The following is a 16400-nucleotide window of genomic DNA, read 5'->3' as shown; positions in this document are numbered from 1 at the left end:
TTAAATTTTTTTGACAAATATATTTTGAGATGCCCGAGACAGAGTTTTTAGGTTTTTACTACGTCATTAGACCTTAAATGCAACGAAGTTCGTTCTCCAAATCACTGTTCAAGACCTATGTTAAGTCGCAATTAAATACTACTATTGATCAGGCTTATTAATGGATATAGATACAGTAATAACTTCATCGCCATATATTACATGTATCGATAGCTGTTAACTATTGCGGGCTGTGCTTAAAATGAGCACCCGTTCCATCGCGGTCAAAAACACGTCAGCATGCTTTTCTTCAAATAATAGACCTATAACCATCAGCAGGAACTACAAAAACTATGCTCATAACAAACCTGGCCGTAGTCTGACTGAGTGCGTGCCACAGCCACCCATATTCACACCTACACCCTTCATGTCTTTTAGAAATTGGTTTCGCGAATTCACATCTGCAACGTCCCATGCAATAAATGTTCCGCGATTTTTGCCGCGCAAGTTTTGCATCATCTTTGGGAACTTCGACTGCAAAGACTCGAGTCTGGAAAACGTGTAATTTCCCACTTGCTGAGTCCGTGACACCAAATCATGTGCCTTGATAACCTTGACAATTTCCCTGGCAATGACAGCCTTCGTAGGATCGCCGCACCACGTATTGAACTGTCTAAACGCAGCGTTTGGTGTCAACTCCTCGTTTCCATAGTAAAACCCTGCAGCTTGAAACTTTTTTGAAAACGTGACAATGTCAGGTGGTGTTGGCAAATCCCATTGCTCATGCGCCCAGAACGTACCTGTTGCTCCAACCCCAGTCTGAACTTCGTCCACAATTAGCAAAATACCGCGTTCTTTGGTAATTTTTCGGAGTTGCTGAAAGAAGTATGGAGTTGCATGATTGTCACCTCCTTCTGACTGAATTGGTTCAACAACAACAGCAGAAACTCGACCGCTCCATTCAGTCAAGATTGTATCTAGCGCCTCCAAACACTTGTTTTCTTCTTTTCTGTTCTCGGCCTCCTGTTCTTCAATCGGGTATTTCAGTGCAGGAAAAGGCGCCTTTGGCCACTTAAAAGCCGGAATGTCGAGTTTGTGAATTGGCATTGACCTAGTCGTCGATAGCGATCCAAACAGTCTACCATGAAATCCCTTTTCAAAAGACAGAATTGCCAGATCTGGGGCTCCAGGTGCGGCATTGACCATGGCCGTTTGCTTGTCAAGTACCGAAAAATCGACATTCCTTCCTCCACGTTGCTGTTGTCGATGATACATAAATGCCGCTTTGTACGCTGCCTCGTTGGCGTCACTGCCAGACATGGAAGTCCATACCTTATTCATCCCTTTTGGCGCAACTGCAAGAATTCCTTCTCTGAGTATTGGCTCCCAATCAGTACTAGGAAAGTTTCCAAGCGCAGGCCGGTTTACAATTGCGTTTATCATCTCCTTTGACTGTGCTGCTTCTATGAGTGCTGGATTATTGTATCCGAGCGCAATTGACGCGATCTGAGCATACATATCAAGATATAGATTCCCGTCTACGTCGGCAATGTAGTTTCCGCTGCTTTTGCTATAGTCACACATCATATATGCTGCCTGCGAGTCAAACACGGTACCTAAAGATTCAAGCCGTTTGACCGATTCTGGTCCGGGAAAGGCAGTCAAAAGCCGAGGACCATACGGCTCGTTCGGAAAATAACGAGAAGCAGGTGATTCAGGAGCCATAGATGATATGATTGGCACTGGATCAAGATAAAATTGAGGTAATGCCGAGGTGGAAGCGAATCTTGCGAGTAGTGCACGTGTAATGGGTAAACAAAATGATCCTTGAGTCACATGCAATGGATTTATACGCAAATTTTTCGTGAAAGCTGAGCGAGCCAAAATATTAGCAGTCATAGATCTCCAAAGTAGCGAGTTTTGGGAAAAATCAACAGTTGAAAGAAGGAGAACGAGGCTTGAAAAGCGATGGATCTTCACTGGTGACAGCAAGTGTTAGCAACTTTTTTGAAGAGTTTAAACTCGGAGCTGATGGGACCAGAAATGAGCCGCATAACTTGTCAAAACGCCACAGGGATACTAATAAACAAGCCGCATCAATACTAGACCCTTAGCTAACTAACACATTTTAACCAAATAAAGTTAGTGTTATAGCTTAATCTTAAACGTGCTCAAAATTGCTTCGAATATATGAGCACGCGCCGCAGATTATGGTCCAACAAATTTTAGTATGCGCTACATGCTGTCTTTGCGTACACGTGACATGTTTAGTTTAACTTAAATTGCGTATCAAATATGCGCGGAATAATTAATAAATCAAACAATTTACTTTATACGCATTTACAGCAAAACATTGAATAGATTTGGGAATTTTAAAGAAAGCACGGTTGTAAAGCATCCGGTTAGGGTAAATTCGCAAACAGTCTCGCCATGCTGCCACCGGATGCACAATTCTTATCGTTATCGGTACCTGATTGCATATGCGGATTAAGAATGCTGTCTTTGAATGTTTAAGGTCAAATAATCTACGGCAACTGAAGATATAATGCTTAATGTAACTAATGTTCAGTTGCTCATTTATCACATTCATAAAAATGTGCTCAATTTAGCATATGACTGGGTCAAATTAGTAAAACTATTAATACAGTACGCCAATTTGACATCCTGTCATTCGTCAACACAGACACAATAATTACGGGCTCATTTGCTCATGATTATTCCAGCTATCTCATGCCAGTATACAGTACTTCAGCTGAGATTTTACTCGTCCAATCTGATAGCCGTAATTCCCGAAACCTTCGTCTGAGGGTGAAGCTTGTTTTACTGCTTAAACATGGAATAGAACTGTCAGATGTTTGTTGTACCGCAAGCACCGCGGAAATAAAACTAAGTGAATTTTTGTAGTTTTTTGTAATTTCAGTAATTGTCCGCTTTTCATTAAAATTGATAGCGAAATTTTTACGCTGATCAAAATCGCTCCTCCGCAGGTTAGCGCTCGGCGCTCAATTCAGGGGGTACAGCGGTATGTTGGAGAAATAAATTATTCGCTTTTAGCACGTTTACGTATTTTAATAATCTTCAGTCTCTTTCCAGTTCAATTAAATGACTTTCATGCTCGAGATCATCATATAGTTGTCGATATTACTTTGAATTCAACAGGCCTTGTGTCGTTTGGCGTGACGGATCATGTTGAACTGGAGGCTCAGATACCTTGTATTCCTGTGCATCAGACTGTATTTTACACTCTCGCCATCTTACATTCATCCTGATGAGCATTTTCAGGGTCCCGAAGTCTTAGCAGGTGAATAATTGTTGATCACTAACTGTATTGTTCCATCAGTTAACGCGAGGGACCAATAGGAGAGATTTTTGGTTGGAATGCAGTCAAAACGTGGGAATTCACAGCAGAAGCCCCAATTAGAAGTATTTTACCGCTATGGTTGGCGTACGGGATCCCAATGACAACTTTACGTTGGTTATACGGAAGTGAGTTGAGTGTTCCTGCTCAAATAGGAGTCTAACTGAGCGTATAGTGGACATCAACCCGATGCTGACTTACTACTGTCTTCGGCTATTTTTCTTTCTCGTCTCTTTCTGCCTTGGTAAAAAGCATCTAGATTTAAATAGCAATTTCTGACAAAGACCTAGAGGACTGGGCCTTGCAAGAGCTCGGAAATACGTCAAAGGCAAAAACACACTATCTGCTAGTCGTCGCAAGCTCGTACGTCACATGGACATACCAGACTCACACATTCTCCAACTCTGTCGAAACAATTTTGGTTGCGTGGTCATTAGTGCTTATCAAACGCATATCATTTCGCAACTTTGGCGTATGTCTGCTGTTTACAGCTTTGTTGGCGTTGCATGCTGACATGGAGCAGAATTCAAACCACGCGCTATCATGTTCATTGTTAGGATGTATAGCAGCCATTGGTGTGTTTAACCGAATCACGTTTCCTGCGTTTCTCATTTTACCTGGGTGGTATCTTATACCACACTTCTCCAAGCAGTAAGCACCTTGCCTATCTTTGGAAGACATAACGCTGACTCTCTAGTCCGTCATCTCTTTTTTTTGTTTTAGCTGCAGGATTCGCGACAGCTGCATTAACCGTATACATTGATACATCTTTCTACGAATCTCCGACACCGGTCTTCACACCTTTGAATAACTTTTTATACAATTTCAGGCCCGAAAATCTTGCCAAACACGGTCTACACGCCAGATACACTCACGTGCTGATCAACCTTCCAATACTGCTGGGACCATACCTACTGCTCATTCGGCCGCAAATGTCGCTGCCATTTTTGTCGGCAGTTTCAGGTACTGCTGTGCTTTCATTGTTTCAGCACCAAGAGGCTAGGTTTCTGCTTGCCTCTGTTCCGTTGTTTCTGACTGCAACAAGTTTACCTAGAAGTTTAATGGTGACCAAGACTAGAAAGTACATTGTGATCGCGGCATTTGTGTCGTTTAATGTTATACTGGGCGTGCTCTTTGGGGTGCTGCATCAAGGCGGGGTGATCCCAGCGCAGTCAGTTTACATTTCACAGCACGCGGCTGTTGCGCAGGATGTTATTTGGTGGAAAACCTATTCTCCGCCGAACTGGCTGCTGGGGTCACATCGTGTTGACTTTTTTCATCGGGGTGGAGTCGACGACGTCGATGCTGTGTCGGAGCTTGTTACTCAAGCCATCCAAAACACAACTGTGAATCGTAATATGCGAGTGTGGGACATGATGGGATCAGACTACAGAGTTGTGTCGACTCTGTTGACAGCGCTTGAAGCCACACAACATGACCCCGAGCTAATGACACCAAAGGATATCTACTTGGTAGCGCCCCTGGCGTCGAGTAATCTGTACAGATTTATAGACGATTCTGCATATCCGTTCACTCTACATTTAGAATGGACTTATGCGCGACACATCAATCTCGATGATCTTGGTGTTGACCACGACGAGGCATTGTATTATAAAAGGCGGATACCGGCTGCTATGGGCAACAACAACCAGGCATTAGAATTGAGCTGGTGGGAGAAAAAGAAACTAATAGTATCACAGAATAGACCTGGAATCGGTGTTTGGCGTGTTGTTGCTCGAGATTAACTTGCGGTGGACGATTAGGAATCGTACTATTCTAGACATGTTCAGACGTCCATTGGCATGCCCGATGTCTGACCCTACGATCAAGAATTAGTTTTTGTTTTTCCTGGTGTTTTGTTATGTATGTATTTAAGGAAAACTCCCAACTTCAACTCCTAAATAAAGCAAATACTCCCTCATCAAATGCTCCAAAATTGTTCTTTTTAAATAAGTTTACATAGATCATGAGCGCACATGACCCATTGGCTGGTGGTATTGTGCCTGGTCGCCTTGAAATTGTGGCATAGGCTGCATGCTCGTATATTGTTGCGCGTGCTTCTTTAAACTCGTTAACTTCCTGCTATGACGGTCAAAGTGAAGAAGCTCATACCTGCTCATAAGCTTGATAGCGCGTGTATTGTTGTGATTGTGGATACGCCGGTGGCAGTGATTGCTGCACGGCATGTTGTGCGTAAACCGGCATTGGGGCTTGATACGCAACTTGCGCTGTATGATACTGTTGAGTCGGAGCAGCATTATGGGCTTGAGCCTGAAACTGCTGCTGAGCTTGATACTGTTGGGTAGCGTACTCAGACGGTGGCCGCTCTTGTTCTCGTTGACCGTAATATCCATAGTCGCGGTTGGAAGACGGAGTATGCTGTATTGAATGCGAGTAGTAACCGGTTACCGGCTGCGGAGCAAGCTGCGCCTGTGTAGCGTACTCCTGAGGCTGCCGTTGCTGTGGCATCGCTTGCAGTGACGTGGGCTGGCTATACTGAGTCTGTGTATGATGTAGATACTCATACTGTGCTGGCTGTTGCTGTTCGATGTCGTAGCGGTACTGCTGAGGGTTGTACGATGATGTCATGGCTTGCGTTTGTGGAATGTGCTGCTGCGAAGGATGGGCTTGCAAGACCGGATGTTGCGCTGCAGACTGCAAAGACATCTTAGAAGCGTACATGCTGCTGTATGAATGCTGCTGTTGCTGCAGATGCTGTCGTTGTTGTTGTTGTTGTTGTTGTTGTTGTTGTTGTTGTTGTTGTTGTTGTTGCTCATAATGCTCCGTATGTGCCGAACGACTTTGGTATCCTGCCTGGTATTGGTCACCATACTGATATGGCACAGAATCACGCGGGCCGTATTTGGAGGCGACCGGGTGCGAAGTCAGGTTCGGTTCCGCACTATAATCTGGCAGGCGGAACTCAGGCGGCGCCGGCTTTTGCTTGTCTCTGGCTCGTGCTAGGTGTTGGGGATACGTTGATTGGGATATAGTAGGATAGTGAATCACAGACTGGGAGTAGCCTTGCTTGTTTGAGTAATGTCTTTGATCAAAGTGTTGCTGTTCTTGAGCTTGATGATGCGGAAGTTGCATGTTTGGCAACGGCGACGGCTGTGCCGGATATTGCTGGCCAGATTGCACATTTTGTTGGGCTTGGTATCGTTGCCGACTGGATTTCGACTGTGGCAGAACCGGTCGTGCGACTGACTCTTGATGACTGTAAGCCTGCTGGTGGTGGTTACGAAACTCAACTTTGGCTTGTTGAGGACTCTGCTGCATCTTGATATCCGGCAAAGCAGGCTGTGGAAGATGATATTCGGGAGATGGCTGCTGTGGTATGACTAATTGTGGCTCATTATCCACATGTGACATTTCTGACTTGATATATGGATCTGATGGCTTCAGAGGGTGTGCCTGTTGGCTGTTGGAACGTCTAGATGCCAGTTGTCTCTTTATACTAGGTGATTTCCTAACATTCTTGACCTTTACTGGAGCAGACGATGGCTTAACAGTAGGGTCGGACGTCGCTACGTTCACTTCTGATTCCTCGTTTGAAGAACTGACGGATAACATTGAGTCTGCGCCAGACTTGACTTGAATCTCAATCAGGGTCGTTGCCAACGTATCGAAAAATTTGTTGCTTGCTCTCTCTTCTTCTTCTTCTTCTTCTTCTTCTTCTGTAGCGGCGTGCGGATTGCGCATCTTCTCCCTTTCGGCCTTTAGAAGCGCAATGTCGTCTACAACCTCCAGATCTGACAGCGACTTAATACTAGGCCCGGCGGCAATGTCGACCTTGAATGTGAAAGGAACATATGTCGTCTTTGTGTTGTCGAACTTCACGCGATGAATGTTTTCGTTGGAACATCTAATTGCTTCTTCCAAAAACGAAATTCTTTGTGCCACCTTAGATATCATGTTCATTCGCAAATCGGCTCGACGGGAAAGAAAGCTAATCCAAATGTTTTCTCTTTCACCGGCTGTCACGCGTCTGATGGATTCAGACTCATATTCACGTCTTTTGGAAGCCATTTTGATCTTTCGTGCAAGAACCGACCGATGCCTCGACAATTGGTCAACAAACATTGCCGGTAAGGTATCAGGAACCGGATCCTTCAATTTGAGTAGCGGTGCTGAATACTTATTGAGAGCAGCTATCTCTTTGTCTATCCTGTTTTGACAGACCTTGATATATGCGTTCATGTATGTTTTGTAGTCACTTGCAAGGACTTCTTGTCTTGCTTTCAATTGCTTCGAATTGTCTGCTTCAATTGTATTTTCACCTAAACAGAGTTAGTCTTTTGTACTATAGCCGCAACACAAGAGATGGTATACGGGTACGGTCGTTTTGTAGTGCTGCTGATCTTGGTGACTTAGTCATGGAGAAGTCCAGAGTTCCACCTAAGACGATGCCACTCTCAGATTCGACTCGACGTCTCTTGGGTGTGCTAGGTTTAAACGCATTTGGAGATTGGTCGTGGACTGCACTTTTTGTCCGGGATCGCTTACCAGAGTTGAGTTCTATACCATTCGAGTCCTCAGCTAATACGATTGCGTCTAATTCTGCAAGATTATCGGAAGGAGTAGAATCATGAGAGAGCTCCTCAACTGGAGTGGAGCCGGCAGAGTCCAAGATGGTTGCGTTGGTAATATTCGCAGATACAACGACCGAGTCCATTGTGAAAACGAAACTGGTACCTTCTCAAGGTACCTTTTTTGCGGTAGAGCGCAAAGACCGGAAAATTGATACGGGATTGCTTACAATAACGGACGGGTTCATTGCCCAGAGCAGGCTTTGTGTGGAGTAGTCTGACGTCTCTTCAGCCTTGTTTAGTTATTAAGTGCGAACGAAGAGAAATGGCAAGTGAGATGGCGACAGAGCAGGATGTACGACGACGGTTGGCACATTGCAGTGGTACCAAATACCAGAAATTTAATTCAAGCCGCGCGCAGCCGAGCCATCGCTATGCCATATCTATATATGGCATTATATTAGATGACTACATTGTACACAACCAAGATTCATAATTTTTTAATTATAGAATTTATTATAGTCATTTAGATATATATTGCAACCACAGCATATGAAGAACGAGTACAAACAGGTACCAAGCTGATTGTGCAATTTATCTTTTACAGCGGAACCTTAAATAGACTGCATGTGCACGGCATGCGTACCTAGTATGTTTTATCATTGGTACTTGTACAGTCACAACGTTATATAAAGACAAAACGGTAGTGAATATAAACCGGTCGAAGTATTTAAACAAAAATGATTACTTTAGTGATGAAAGAATAGTGTGTAGGAATTATTCAGCGAGAGTCTACAATACTCACCTGCCAGGTACGAATTGTAAGGGGCAGACTAATGCAATGTTAGTTAAACCTTGATTATATCACCCCAAATTGGCACTTTACGCTAATTCCTTTTCTCTTCTATCGATATGTTCTTTTGGTTTCCTATTTCTTTTTAAAGCTACAATTTCTGATTTACAAAAAAAATTTACGCGCGCAAAATAGTCTGGTCGCAGTTTTGAATAGAGTCAAGGAGAATTCGACTGGTTTATTATCTTAGTCTTATGAATGAAATACGCCGAACTTCTCCGAGAATATATTAGTGTCAGATAAACATATAATTTATTCACTTATATAAAATGTCATAACAAAAGCACTCAATAGACCTTAAGAAAGAAGAAGAGTGACCGACAAGCGACAAATTAAGGTTTAAGCCACAAAATTAAACTTGTGTCTAGCGGATTTGACTTCTAAAGTGCACAACAAGTCCATTTTTATATTTATAGTATTAGCAGCATTAAAAATAAACCATTAATTGAGGTTTATACAATATGATATGTTCTATTTGTTTTAATAAATATAAAATACTAGTATACAGAGAATATACAGGTTCAATAATAAGCTCACACGATAAAAAGTGACGTTCAATGCTCTCGAGACAACAGTACCTTGATATCCCCAGCACGGACCACCTACGTAATTGCGCCCGAACTGGTCCGTAATTCAATTTGACCGAAGATTTTGAGTGACATTTTTCTAATGTTTTAAAAGTGTACTAAATGCATTTGAATAGATCAGAAATTTTATAAATTGTTATATTAACAATATTTTAGTGCAATAATATAACGGATTCTACATTAATTATACAAGCGAAAAAATCAAGGATAAACGAGTAAAAACGCGACTCAAATGTGGGTCTAGGATTTTTTACTCATCAAAAGCTTGTGGTTTTCCAACGTTACGGCTGCGTTTCGTCGCTCCAAATCATCTCCGTTAGTTACCCGGTATAAACGTCATGTAATATAAACCCTAAGCCAACTTTACACATCTACGCCGGGTAATTAAAGGAGCACCTGCTCAAACTTCGTGAAAGCATCATCAATTGCATTATAATTCACCAGTCTCAAACGTACTGAGCAACCTATTAATTCACTAGAAGAACTTCAATCTATTTTTTGCTGTTTTTTACCACTACAAAATGGTTAAACTCACTTCTTCTGATGGCGAGAGCTTCACTGTTGGTAAATTAACTTGTGTTTCTTGTTCACGCGATGGGATCAATCATATTGAGCATCTTAACTTGATTGATCACTAACTTCGTTCCAACATCGGCTGTGTTACAGTCTATGTTACAGTCTATGTTTTCTCTCTGAATTTTTGCTAATATCTGTTTAGAAAAGGACGTGGCAGAGAAATCCGTACTGATCAAGAACATGATTGAAGGTAATGCCCCATCCAGTAATCATGGTTATTCACCATACTAACTCAATCACAAAGATGTCGGTGATGCCAGCACTGAGATACCAATTCCAAACGTGAGTTCTAGTCGTTCCCAGTTCGGAATTGACGTTGCTCACACGTAACCTAGGTCACCGCAAACGTACTCAAGAAGGTGCTTGAGTGGTGCGAGCATCACAAGAATGACCCTGTTACTGCGAACGATGACGATACTGAAGCTCGCAAGAAATCTACAGATATCGACGAATGGGACCAGAAGTTCATGCAGGTCGACCAAGAAATGCTCTTTGAAATTATCTTGGTACGCTGTTCGCTTACATCTCACATAAGACACTATCAAACTGACTCAATCCAGGCCGCAAACTATCTCGATATTAAAGCCCTGTTGGAAGTCGGCTGCAAGACCGTGGCAAATATGATCAAGGGCAAGACTCCTGAAGAAATTCGTCGGACGTTCAATATCCAAAACGATTTCACTCCTGAAGAAGAAGCCCAGATCCGCAGAGGTATAGCTACTTGTTTTTGGAATCCATCTGGCCAGTCGCTAACGAAGTGCAGAAAATGAATGGGGTGAGGATAGGTAAATTAAGTAGCAAGTGTATTTGGAGTTCATTGAAACTGTTCTTAAGTTTTTTTTATTTGTAGATTATTGACTTGACTGAGTACAACATATCTTCACCGATTATGACATTCTCTATATCTCTACGCGTGCATAAATTTGGGAAAATTCTTTTAATCACACTTTATACATTATATTGCGACGCAATATACCCTCAAATAACGCAAACTGATTTGAATCACATCTCTTTGCGGAATTTGCTAACCATTCATATGTTTTGATTTGACAAGTTCATGCCTATTTAATGGTTTGAAGTCACGAAATTGGTTTTACTGGAATTGTCTCATACGTAATCATCGTTGTCGTTGTCCAGCTCGTAGTGATTGCAGGACACTCAGTAGTGAAACTATCCGACGAAGTGGAAGATGCCGACCATTGGGAAGACGGCAGCGTTGTATTATGATAGTAACCGAATGACGTGGTAAACGTAAGCGACGTCGACACAGATGAGGTTGTCGAAGTTGTCGAAGTCGTGGCGGCACCAGTCGTGCTTGCACTCGTAGATGTCGAGTCTGTTAACGACGTCAAGACAGTCGAGGAAGAGGAAGAAGCTGATCCAGAATTAGTCGATGTTGAAGTAGACGCCGTTAACTTGGTGTGGGTTGTCGGATTTGTTGTAGTAGGTAACGTCAAGGATGAAGACAACAAGGAAGTCAAAGGATTCAGAGAAGCCGAAGAAGTCGAAGAAGTTGAAGTCGCGGAGTATGAAGTTGACGTAGCCGTCGTTAAAGAATGTGGTTTCGTAGATGTCGACTTAGTAAATGTACCCTTCATAGAAGCCGTCTTGGCAGAAGTTGTCTTCATAGAAGTTGTCTTGGTAGAGGTTGGCTTAGTAGTAATCGTCTTTGTAGAGGTTGACTTAGCAGTGGTCGACTTGACAGATGTACTCGGTTTAGAGGTTGTTTCTGTAAAAGTTGTGCTCGTAGAAGTCGACACAAGACTCGTCGAGTGCCCATCAGATACTGATCTGTACCAGTTCTCTTTCGGGTCACCAAGACACTGGCCGACAGTGACAACTGACTTTGGTTAGCAACAAGTCACGTCCATACTCAGCATATTAACAACTCACGTTCATAGCCTAGTTTGGTGACGAGCAAGTCAAGCATGTACGGAATCAGATCGTCGACCGTGGTTTCGTGTATGTCATGCTCAATCGCGAGCGCATCAAATTGAGACTTCGTCTGTCCTTGAAAGAAATCCTTCACGATCTTCTCACTGTTCACAATCTTGTCACCTTGCGTGTTCAGGTAATCCTCAGTGTCAAGATCAAACAGAATCACATGATACCCAAACTCTTTCATGGTGTGCAAACAAGTTGCGTCGCATCGCGAATACGGCGGACGAAAGTACGTTGGAAACTTGCCAATGATGTCGTTAATTGCGACTTCGTTACTGATTATTTCCTCGTGCTGGCGCCAGACAGGAATAGCGTTGAAATCAGCATGCGACCAACTGTGAGATGCAATCTGGTGACCGGCTTCATATGCCCGCGAAATCACCTTGCGCCACGGAAGATCGGGAGAGTTAATGGGGCCTTTGTTATTGTTGTTACCGGTAATACTTATCGATTAGTTGTGAAGAATGACATTTAGTGCTCCACTTACAAGAATGTTGCTTTCACGTTATACTTCTCCAAAATGGTAAGTAACGTATCGGTGTAAGGTCCTGGGCCATCGTCAACTACTGTGTCAGTTCATGATCACGTTGGAGACTTAATTGCAACTCACATGTCAGTGCCACATGACCAGGATCATTACAGTCAGAGATGAGTTGGCCGTAAGGAAGACTACCAACCAGTGTCCTTACAACGGTCGACGTGTTGACACCAGAAGGCAGTGTGTCAGCGTCACATACACCGAAGCCGAGCTGGCAGTCAGGCGAAGTACAGTAGCTAGGTCCAGTTCCACACCAGCCTGCTGGCGAGCAGCACTCATTGTCACCACAGCTTCCGACGCCAAGACCGCATTGTCCGCCGGCTCCAGTGACAGGCGCCGGCGCAGGATTAGTGGGATACTGAGAGGGAGCAAGGCAAGTACCGTATTCAGGCTGGCACCCAGCATCACAGTAATCAGCCGTGGTACCACACCAGCCGGCAGGAGAACAGCATTGCCCGGCAGCACAGACTCCAAGACCAGGACCACATTGACCCGAAGGATTCGTAGGCGTTGCCACGCCAGAGCTATAAGTAGCGGAAATGTAATTTTTGGGAGGTAAACAAGCACCAAAATCGGCCTGGCAGCCATAGGCACAGTAATCAGCAGTAGTACCACACCAACCAAAAGCAGAACAACATTGGCCATTTCCACAAATTCCAAGTTTTGGTCCGCATTGTTTGTCGACAACAGTTGGCAGTGGACTATCTGGACCTAAAGCCGTACAACTCCCAAACTTGGATTGACAGCCAGGGCCACAGTAATCCCAGTCAGAACCACACCAGCCATTAGACGAGCAACAAAGGTTATCAGGACACGAGTAATTGTTTTCAGCTAAAAGTTTAGTCCCCCTCATTTAAGTGGTTAGGGATACTCACGGCCACATGACATATCAGGGCTGATAGCACGCTTAGAGAGATGATTTAAAAAAGTACGTCGCTGAAGCTGACAGTTGGAGACCGCCGCAGTCAAAAACAATAACAAAAAGAAAGACAGTTTTGCCATGGTGAACAGTAACGAGCGTGAACAGAATTAGTGAACAGATTTAGTGAGCAGTGACAGAAAACAGGGAGGAGTGATATATACATACAAATGTAGTCTCATTCACTTGGGGCGGACAGAAAACTGTATTTCAGTGATTTTGTTTTAAATAACAAATCGAGACAGGTCATACCAAAATGGCATCATACAAGCGCAATTTACACAGCAGTGTAGATAAAAGGGGACAGAATGGGGCCGCATGGACAGTCAGAAAAAGGGAATTCAGGAGGCGATCAGGAGAAAGCAAAATACCTAATACCTCAATTAGTACTTGCCTTCAGTATGCTATAAACATTAAGTAGTTTATTGCATTCCTCCATTGATGCTGATATTGCGCACATGCTTTGTCTGTCTAGTTGAAGAAGTATTGGACTTGACTACACATTACAAGTAATATACAACAAAACGTCTAGGTTGACTTGTACGAGAAAGCAAATTGGACTACAAATTCAATGTCCTAGGCAATTTATTACAGCATCAAATCGGCATCTTTGTAGATCATGCACATAGAAGAGCTTCCGGCTGGGAGGTGCCGCGAAGTAGCGCACGTGATCGTGACTCGTCAGCACTAAACGCGTAAACACGTCAACAAACCCAAGCATTCACATACTCTCAACAATCTTAACGTAAAAGTATGCCGACTACTCTTAGTGATCAGTCATTTGCCGATACGGGAAATGTATGTGGCAGCATATTTTCGAGCAATCCCAACATTTCGGAAAAGCCGGACACCATTCCTTCTCAGCCCCACGCGTCCGAGATTGTGGCCGAGATCGCGACTGAGCGTCAGTCTAGTGTGGTACTATTCGCCAATAAAGTGATGGATTTGGAAGGAAATGGAGGTGCGATTACTGAAGGGGCAGAAAAAGTTGAGGAAACTGCGCAGAGTGTGCTTGATAACAGTTTGCATGGGCTAGATACAGAAGAATCTAAGAAAAGTCGTGGCGTGGATGTTGACACTGTTGACGATACTTCGAGTCAAGTCAGAAACGAAGCTGGTAAAAAAAGTACTGTAGTTACCAATACAGTCTTGCAAAAGATTCATGATGCACAAGCTGCTCCGGATCCAACAAGCTCTCAAAGCGAAGCTCGTACAGTTGTAATCGATACGATCAGCTCACAAGTCAATCTCGAAATTGAAACGAACAGGGACATACCTACAGATATGGATGACGCTGCAGAGACTGTTGAATCAACTCAGACTGAAGAAACTAACGTAACAGGTGTGTTGACTTCGGAATACGACGCGTCGCCAAACCCAAATAACTTTGTGGATATGCTGTCTGCGCAGAAAGCAAAAGTAGGGTTGCTTTTTTATAAGGACAGTGGACTTATTGGATGCAGGAAGAAGAAATTAAATCTCGCATTAAAGAGAAACAAGAAAAACTTGCCGTTTTGCAAGTTGAGTACGAGGAGTACCTCAAGAAGTTGAAGTACTGATAAGCAATTTGTTCTTTTGAATTTACTGAAAGATCTAGGTGTTCAGATCCTTCAAAAACTATCAAGCGACACATCAAGCTGTTGAAAGATTACAACGCCATTCGTGACATTGGCTTGAGCTTGGTTGGCATGGCATGATTGGCAACATATTATAATGAGGTTAAAAGTTTAAGCTAATATCTTGATTTAGATTGCGGATACTAAAGGCGCTCGTGTTGTCGATGTCATGCCAGAATATGGAATTGGACCCGAGGACTAGTCTAATGTGTGATCTCCCTGGGATTTTGTGCTCATATGCTTATATTTGCTACAAGGTACAGTATGTTGGTCTGTTTTCTGCTATCAATGTGTAACTATATCAACCAATGACTTCTGCTACAAATTAATAATGTCAATAAAACACAGCTTTTTAATAGAGGTTTCGTAACTTAGTAGGAGTATTGTGCGGCTCATTTCAAAGTCAAGGTTTGACACCATGTTTCACGGGAGAAACCAGCCGGAAGCATTATAAGACTCGGTATATTTGTTAGATAAGGCACAACAATAGAACTCTACGTAGTTTATGGTACATAAACATTAAACCGTCGTAGCTATTTATACAAATTAGGTCATCGCCAAAAACTTTGTGTCACTCTGTTCGAACACGACCCTACCTAATCTAGCATAAAAGTTTATCTTAATTACTGTGCGGCTCATTTTATTTATTTGGTAAAACCACGTACCTTTCAAATATAAACAAATCAGTAGTTGAATCGTCCTTTACTTGACCTCCAAAATGCAAAATTTCTTCACAGCAACTATTAATGAGCAATTGCAGTATGTAAGCAATCGGTCTATACAATGAAAGTGCGCGATATTAGATACCAGAACTAGCGCTATGGTGGCTTGGCCCGAGAGCGACTCTGCGGCGACTAAAGTTTTGATGGCATCACTCACACTTCTATTTTAGTCCAAAATTATCGCTTCACTGGTTTTTCTCTGTTTGCTTACTCTTCCTTTTGGTCTTCACTACTTGAATAGAACAATAACAGAAAGATGAAAGTGTCTAATATTTTGACAAAATTGCTGGCTGCAGCTGCTCTGTTTGCAAGTGCGCCTGCAGCGGTGTCTGCTATCAGCACCAAAGTTGTCAGAGGAAGATACTTTGTTGACTCGGAATCGGGCGAACCGGTAAGTACATAACGATCTTGTTATGGCAACAACTTCTAAACATTTTGCAGTTTTTTCTCAGAGGCGTTGATTATCAGCCCGGTGGCTCTTCAGCTTTTAATCCTGGCTCCGACCCTCTTTCAGATCCAAATGCTTGCGCTAGAGATATATTTCTCATGCAGCAGCTTGGTGTCAATGTAAGTTCCAAAAGCGTTATCTTTCTTGCAAATATCAGCTTCTTCAAAGCAATTTCCCGGCCTATCGAAGAGAAACCGAATTTGAAGCTTGCTGCTGCTGCTGTTGTTGTTGTTGCTGTTGTTGTTGTTGTTGTTGTTGTTGTTGTTGTTGTTGTTGTTGTTGTTGTTGTTGTTGTTGTTGTTGTTGTTGTTGTTGTTGTTGTTGTTGTTGTTGT

At 43.0% G+C, this 16400-nt stretch overlaps 7 protein-coding genes across 7 annotated transcripts in view; 4 read left to right on the top strand and 3 right to left on the bottom strand.

Moving 5' to 3' along the window:
* Positions 1-32: 32 nt before the first annotated feature.
* On the bottom strand, positions 33-2017 carry V1512DRAFT_264509 (aminotransferase class-III-domain-containing protein). Its single transcript, XM_066916700.1, has one exon. It carries the CDS (start codon positions 1876-1878, stop codon positions 337-339), a length of 1542 nt encoding a protein of 513 aa, XP_066770728.1. The 5' UTR covers positions 1879-2017; the 3' UTR covers positions 33-336.
* An 837-nt stretch (positions 2018-2854) lies between these two features.
* Positions 2855-5258, top strand: V1512DRAFT_264506 (Alg9-like mannosyltransferase family-domain-containing protein). Its single transcript, XM_066916699.1, has 7 exons — positions 2855-3001; positions 3062-3280; positions 3340-3465; positions 3513-3581; positions 3628-3809; positions 3861-3988; positions 4035-5258. Exons 2-7 carry the CDS (start codon positions 3166-3168, stop codon positions 5080-5082), a joined length of 1668 nt encoding a protein of 555 aa, XP_066770727.1. The 5' UTR covers positions 2855-3001; positions 3062-3165; the 3' UTR covers positions 5083-5258.
* Positions 5174-7615, bottom strand: V1512DRAFT_264504 (uncharacterized protein). Its single transcript, XM_066916698.1, has one exon. It carries the CDS (start codon positions 7535-7537, stop codon positions 5444-5446), a length of 2094 nt encoding a protein of 697 aa, XP_066770726.1. The 5' UTR covers positions 7538-7615; the 3' UTR covers positions 5174-5443.
* Positions 7616-9827: 2212 nt separating this feature from the next.
* V1512DRAFT_271687 (Skp1 family, dimerization domain-containing protein) lies at positions 9828-10671 on the top strand (the record flags this gene model as incomplete). Its single annotated transcript, XM_066917654.1, has 6 exons — positions 9828-9870; positions 10025-10072; positions 10127-10164; positions 10218-10388; positions 10443-10593; positions 10646-10671. The coding sequence occupies 6 exons, from the start codon at positions 9828-9830 to the stop codon at positions 10669-10671; spliced, it is 477 nt and encodes a 158-aa protein (XP_066770725.1).
* A 135-nt stretch (positions 10672-10806) lies between these two features.
* On the bottom strand, positions 10807-13350 carry V1512DRAFT_30622 (uncharacterized protein). Its single transcript, XM_066918340.1, has 4 exons — positions 12434-13350; positions 12311-12386; positions 11776-12266; positions 10807-11722 (listed from the first exon to the last, which is right to left on the bottom strand). Exons 1-4 carry the CDS (start codon positions 13212-13214, stop codon positions 10962-10964), a joined length of 2109 nt encoding a protein of 702 aa, XP_066770724.1. The 5' UTR covers positions 13215-13350; the 3' UTR covers positions 10807-10961.
* A 683-nt stretch (positions 13351-14033) lies between these two features.
* Positions 14034-15325, top strand: V1512DRAFT_276806 (Swi5-domain-containing protein; the record flags this gene model as incomplete). The annotated part of the gene is made up of 4 exons (XM_066917883.1): positions 14034-14699; positions 14744-14832; positions 14878-14971; positions 15030-15325. 4 exons carry the CDS (start codon positions 14034-14036, stop codon positions 15096-15098), a joined length of 918 nt encoding a protein of 305 aa, XP_066770723.1. The 3' UTR covers positions 15099-15325.
* A 494-nt stretch (positions 15326-15819) lies between these two features.
* The window catches only part of V1512DRAFT_264485 (Glucanosyltransferase-domain-containing protein), a 2754-nt gene continuing 2173 nt past the window's right edge, over positions 15820-16400 (top strand). Inside the window, exons 1-2 of the mRNA XM_066916697.1 lie at positions 15820-16009; positions 16060-16185. Coding sequence (XP_066770722.1) covers positions 15875-16009; positions 16060-16185 — 261 coding nt within the window. The 5' untranslated portion in view covers positions 15820-15874. The remainder of the gene's footprint in view (positions 16010-16059; positions 16186-16400) is intronic.

Source organism: Lipomyces arxii (assembly GCF_038497795.1).
Source record: "Lipomyces arxii strain Phaff 12-163 unplaced genomic scaffold V1512scaffold_11, whole genome shotgun sequence".
NCBI lineage: Eukaryota > Fungi > Ascomycota > Lipomycetes > Lipomycetales > Lipomycetaceae > Lipomyces > Lipomyces arxii.
The sequence above is the reverse complement of the archived record's forward strand: the minus strand, read 5'-3'. Positions and strand labels throughout refer to the sequence as shown.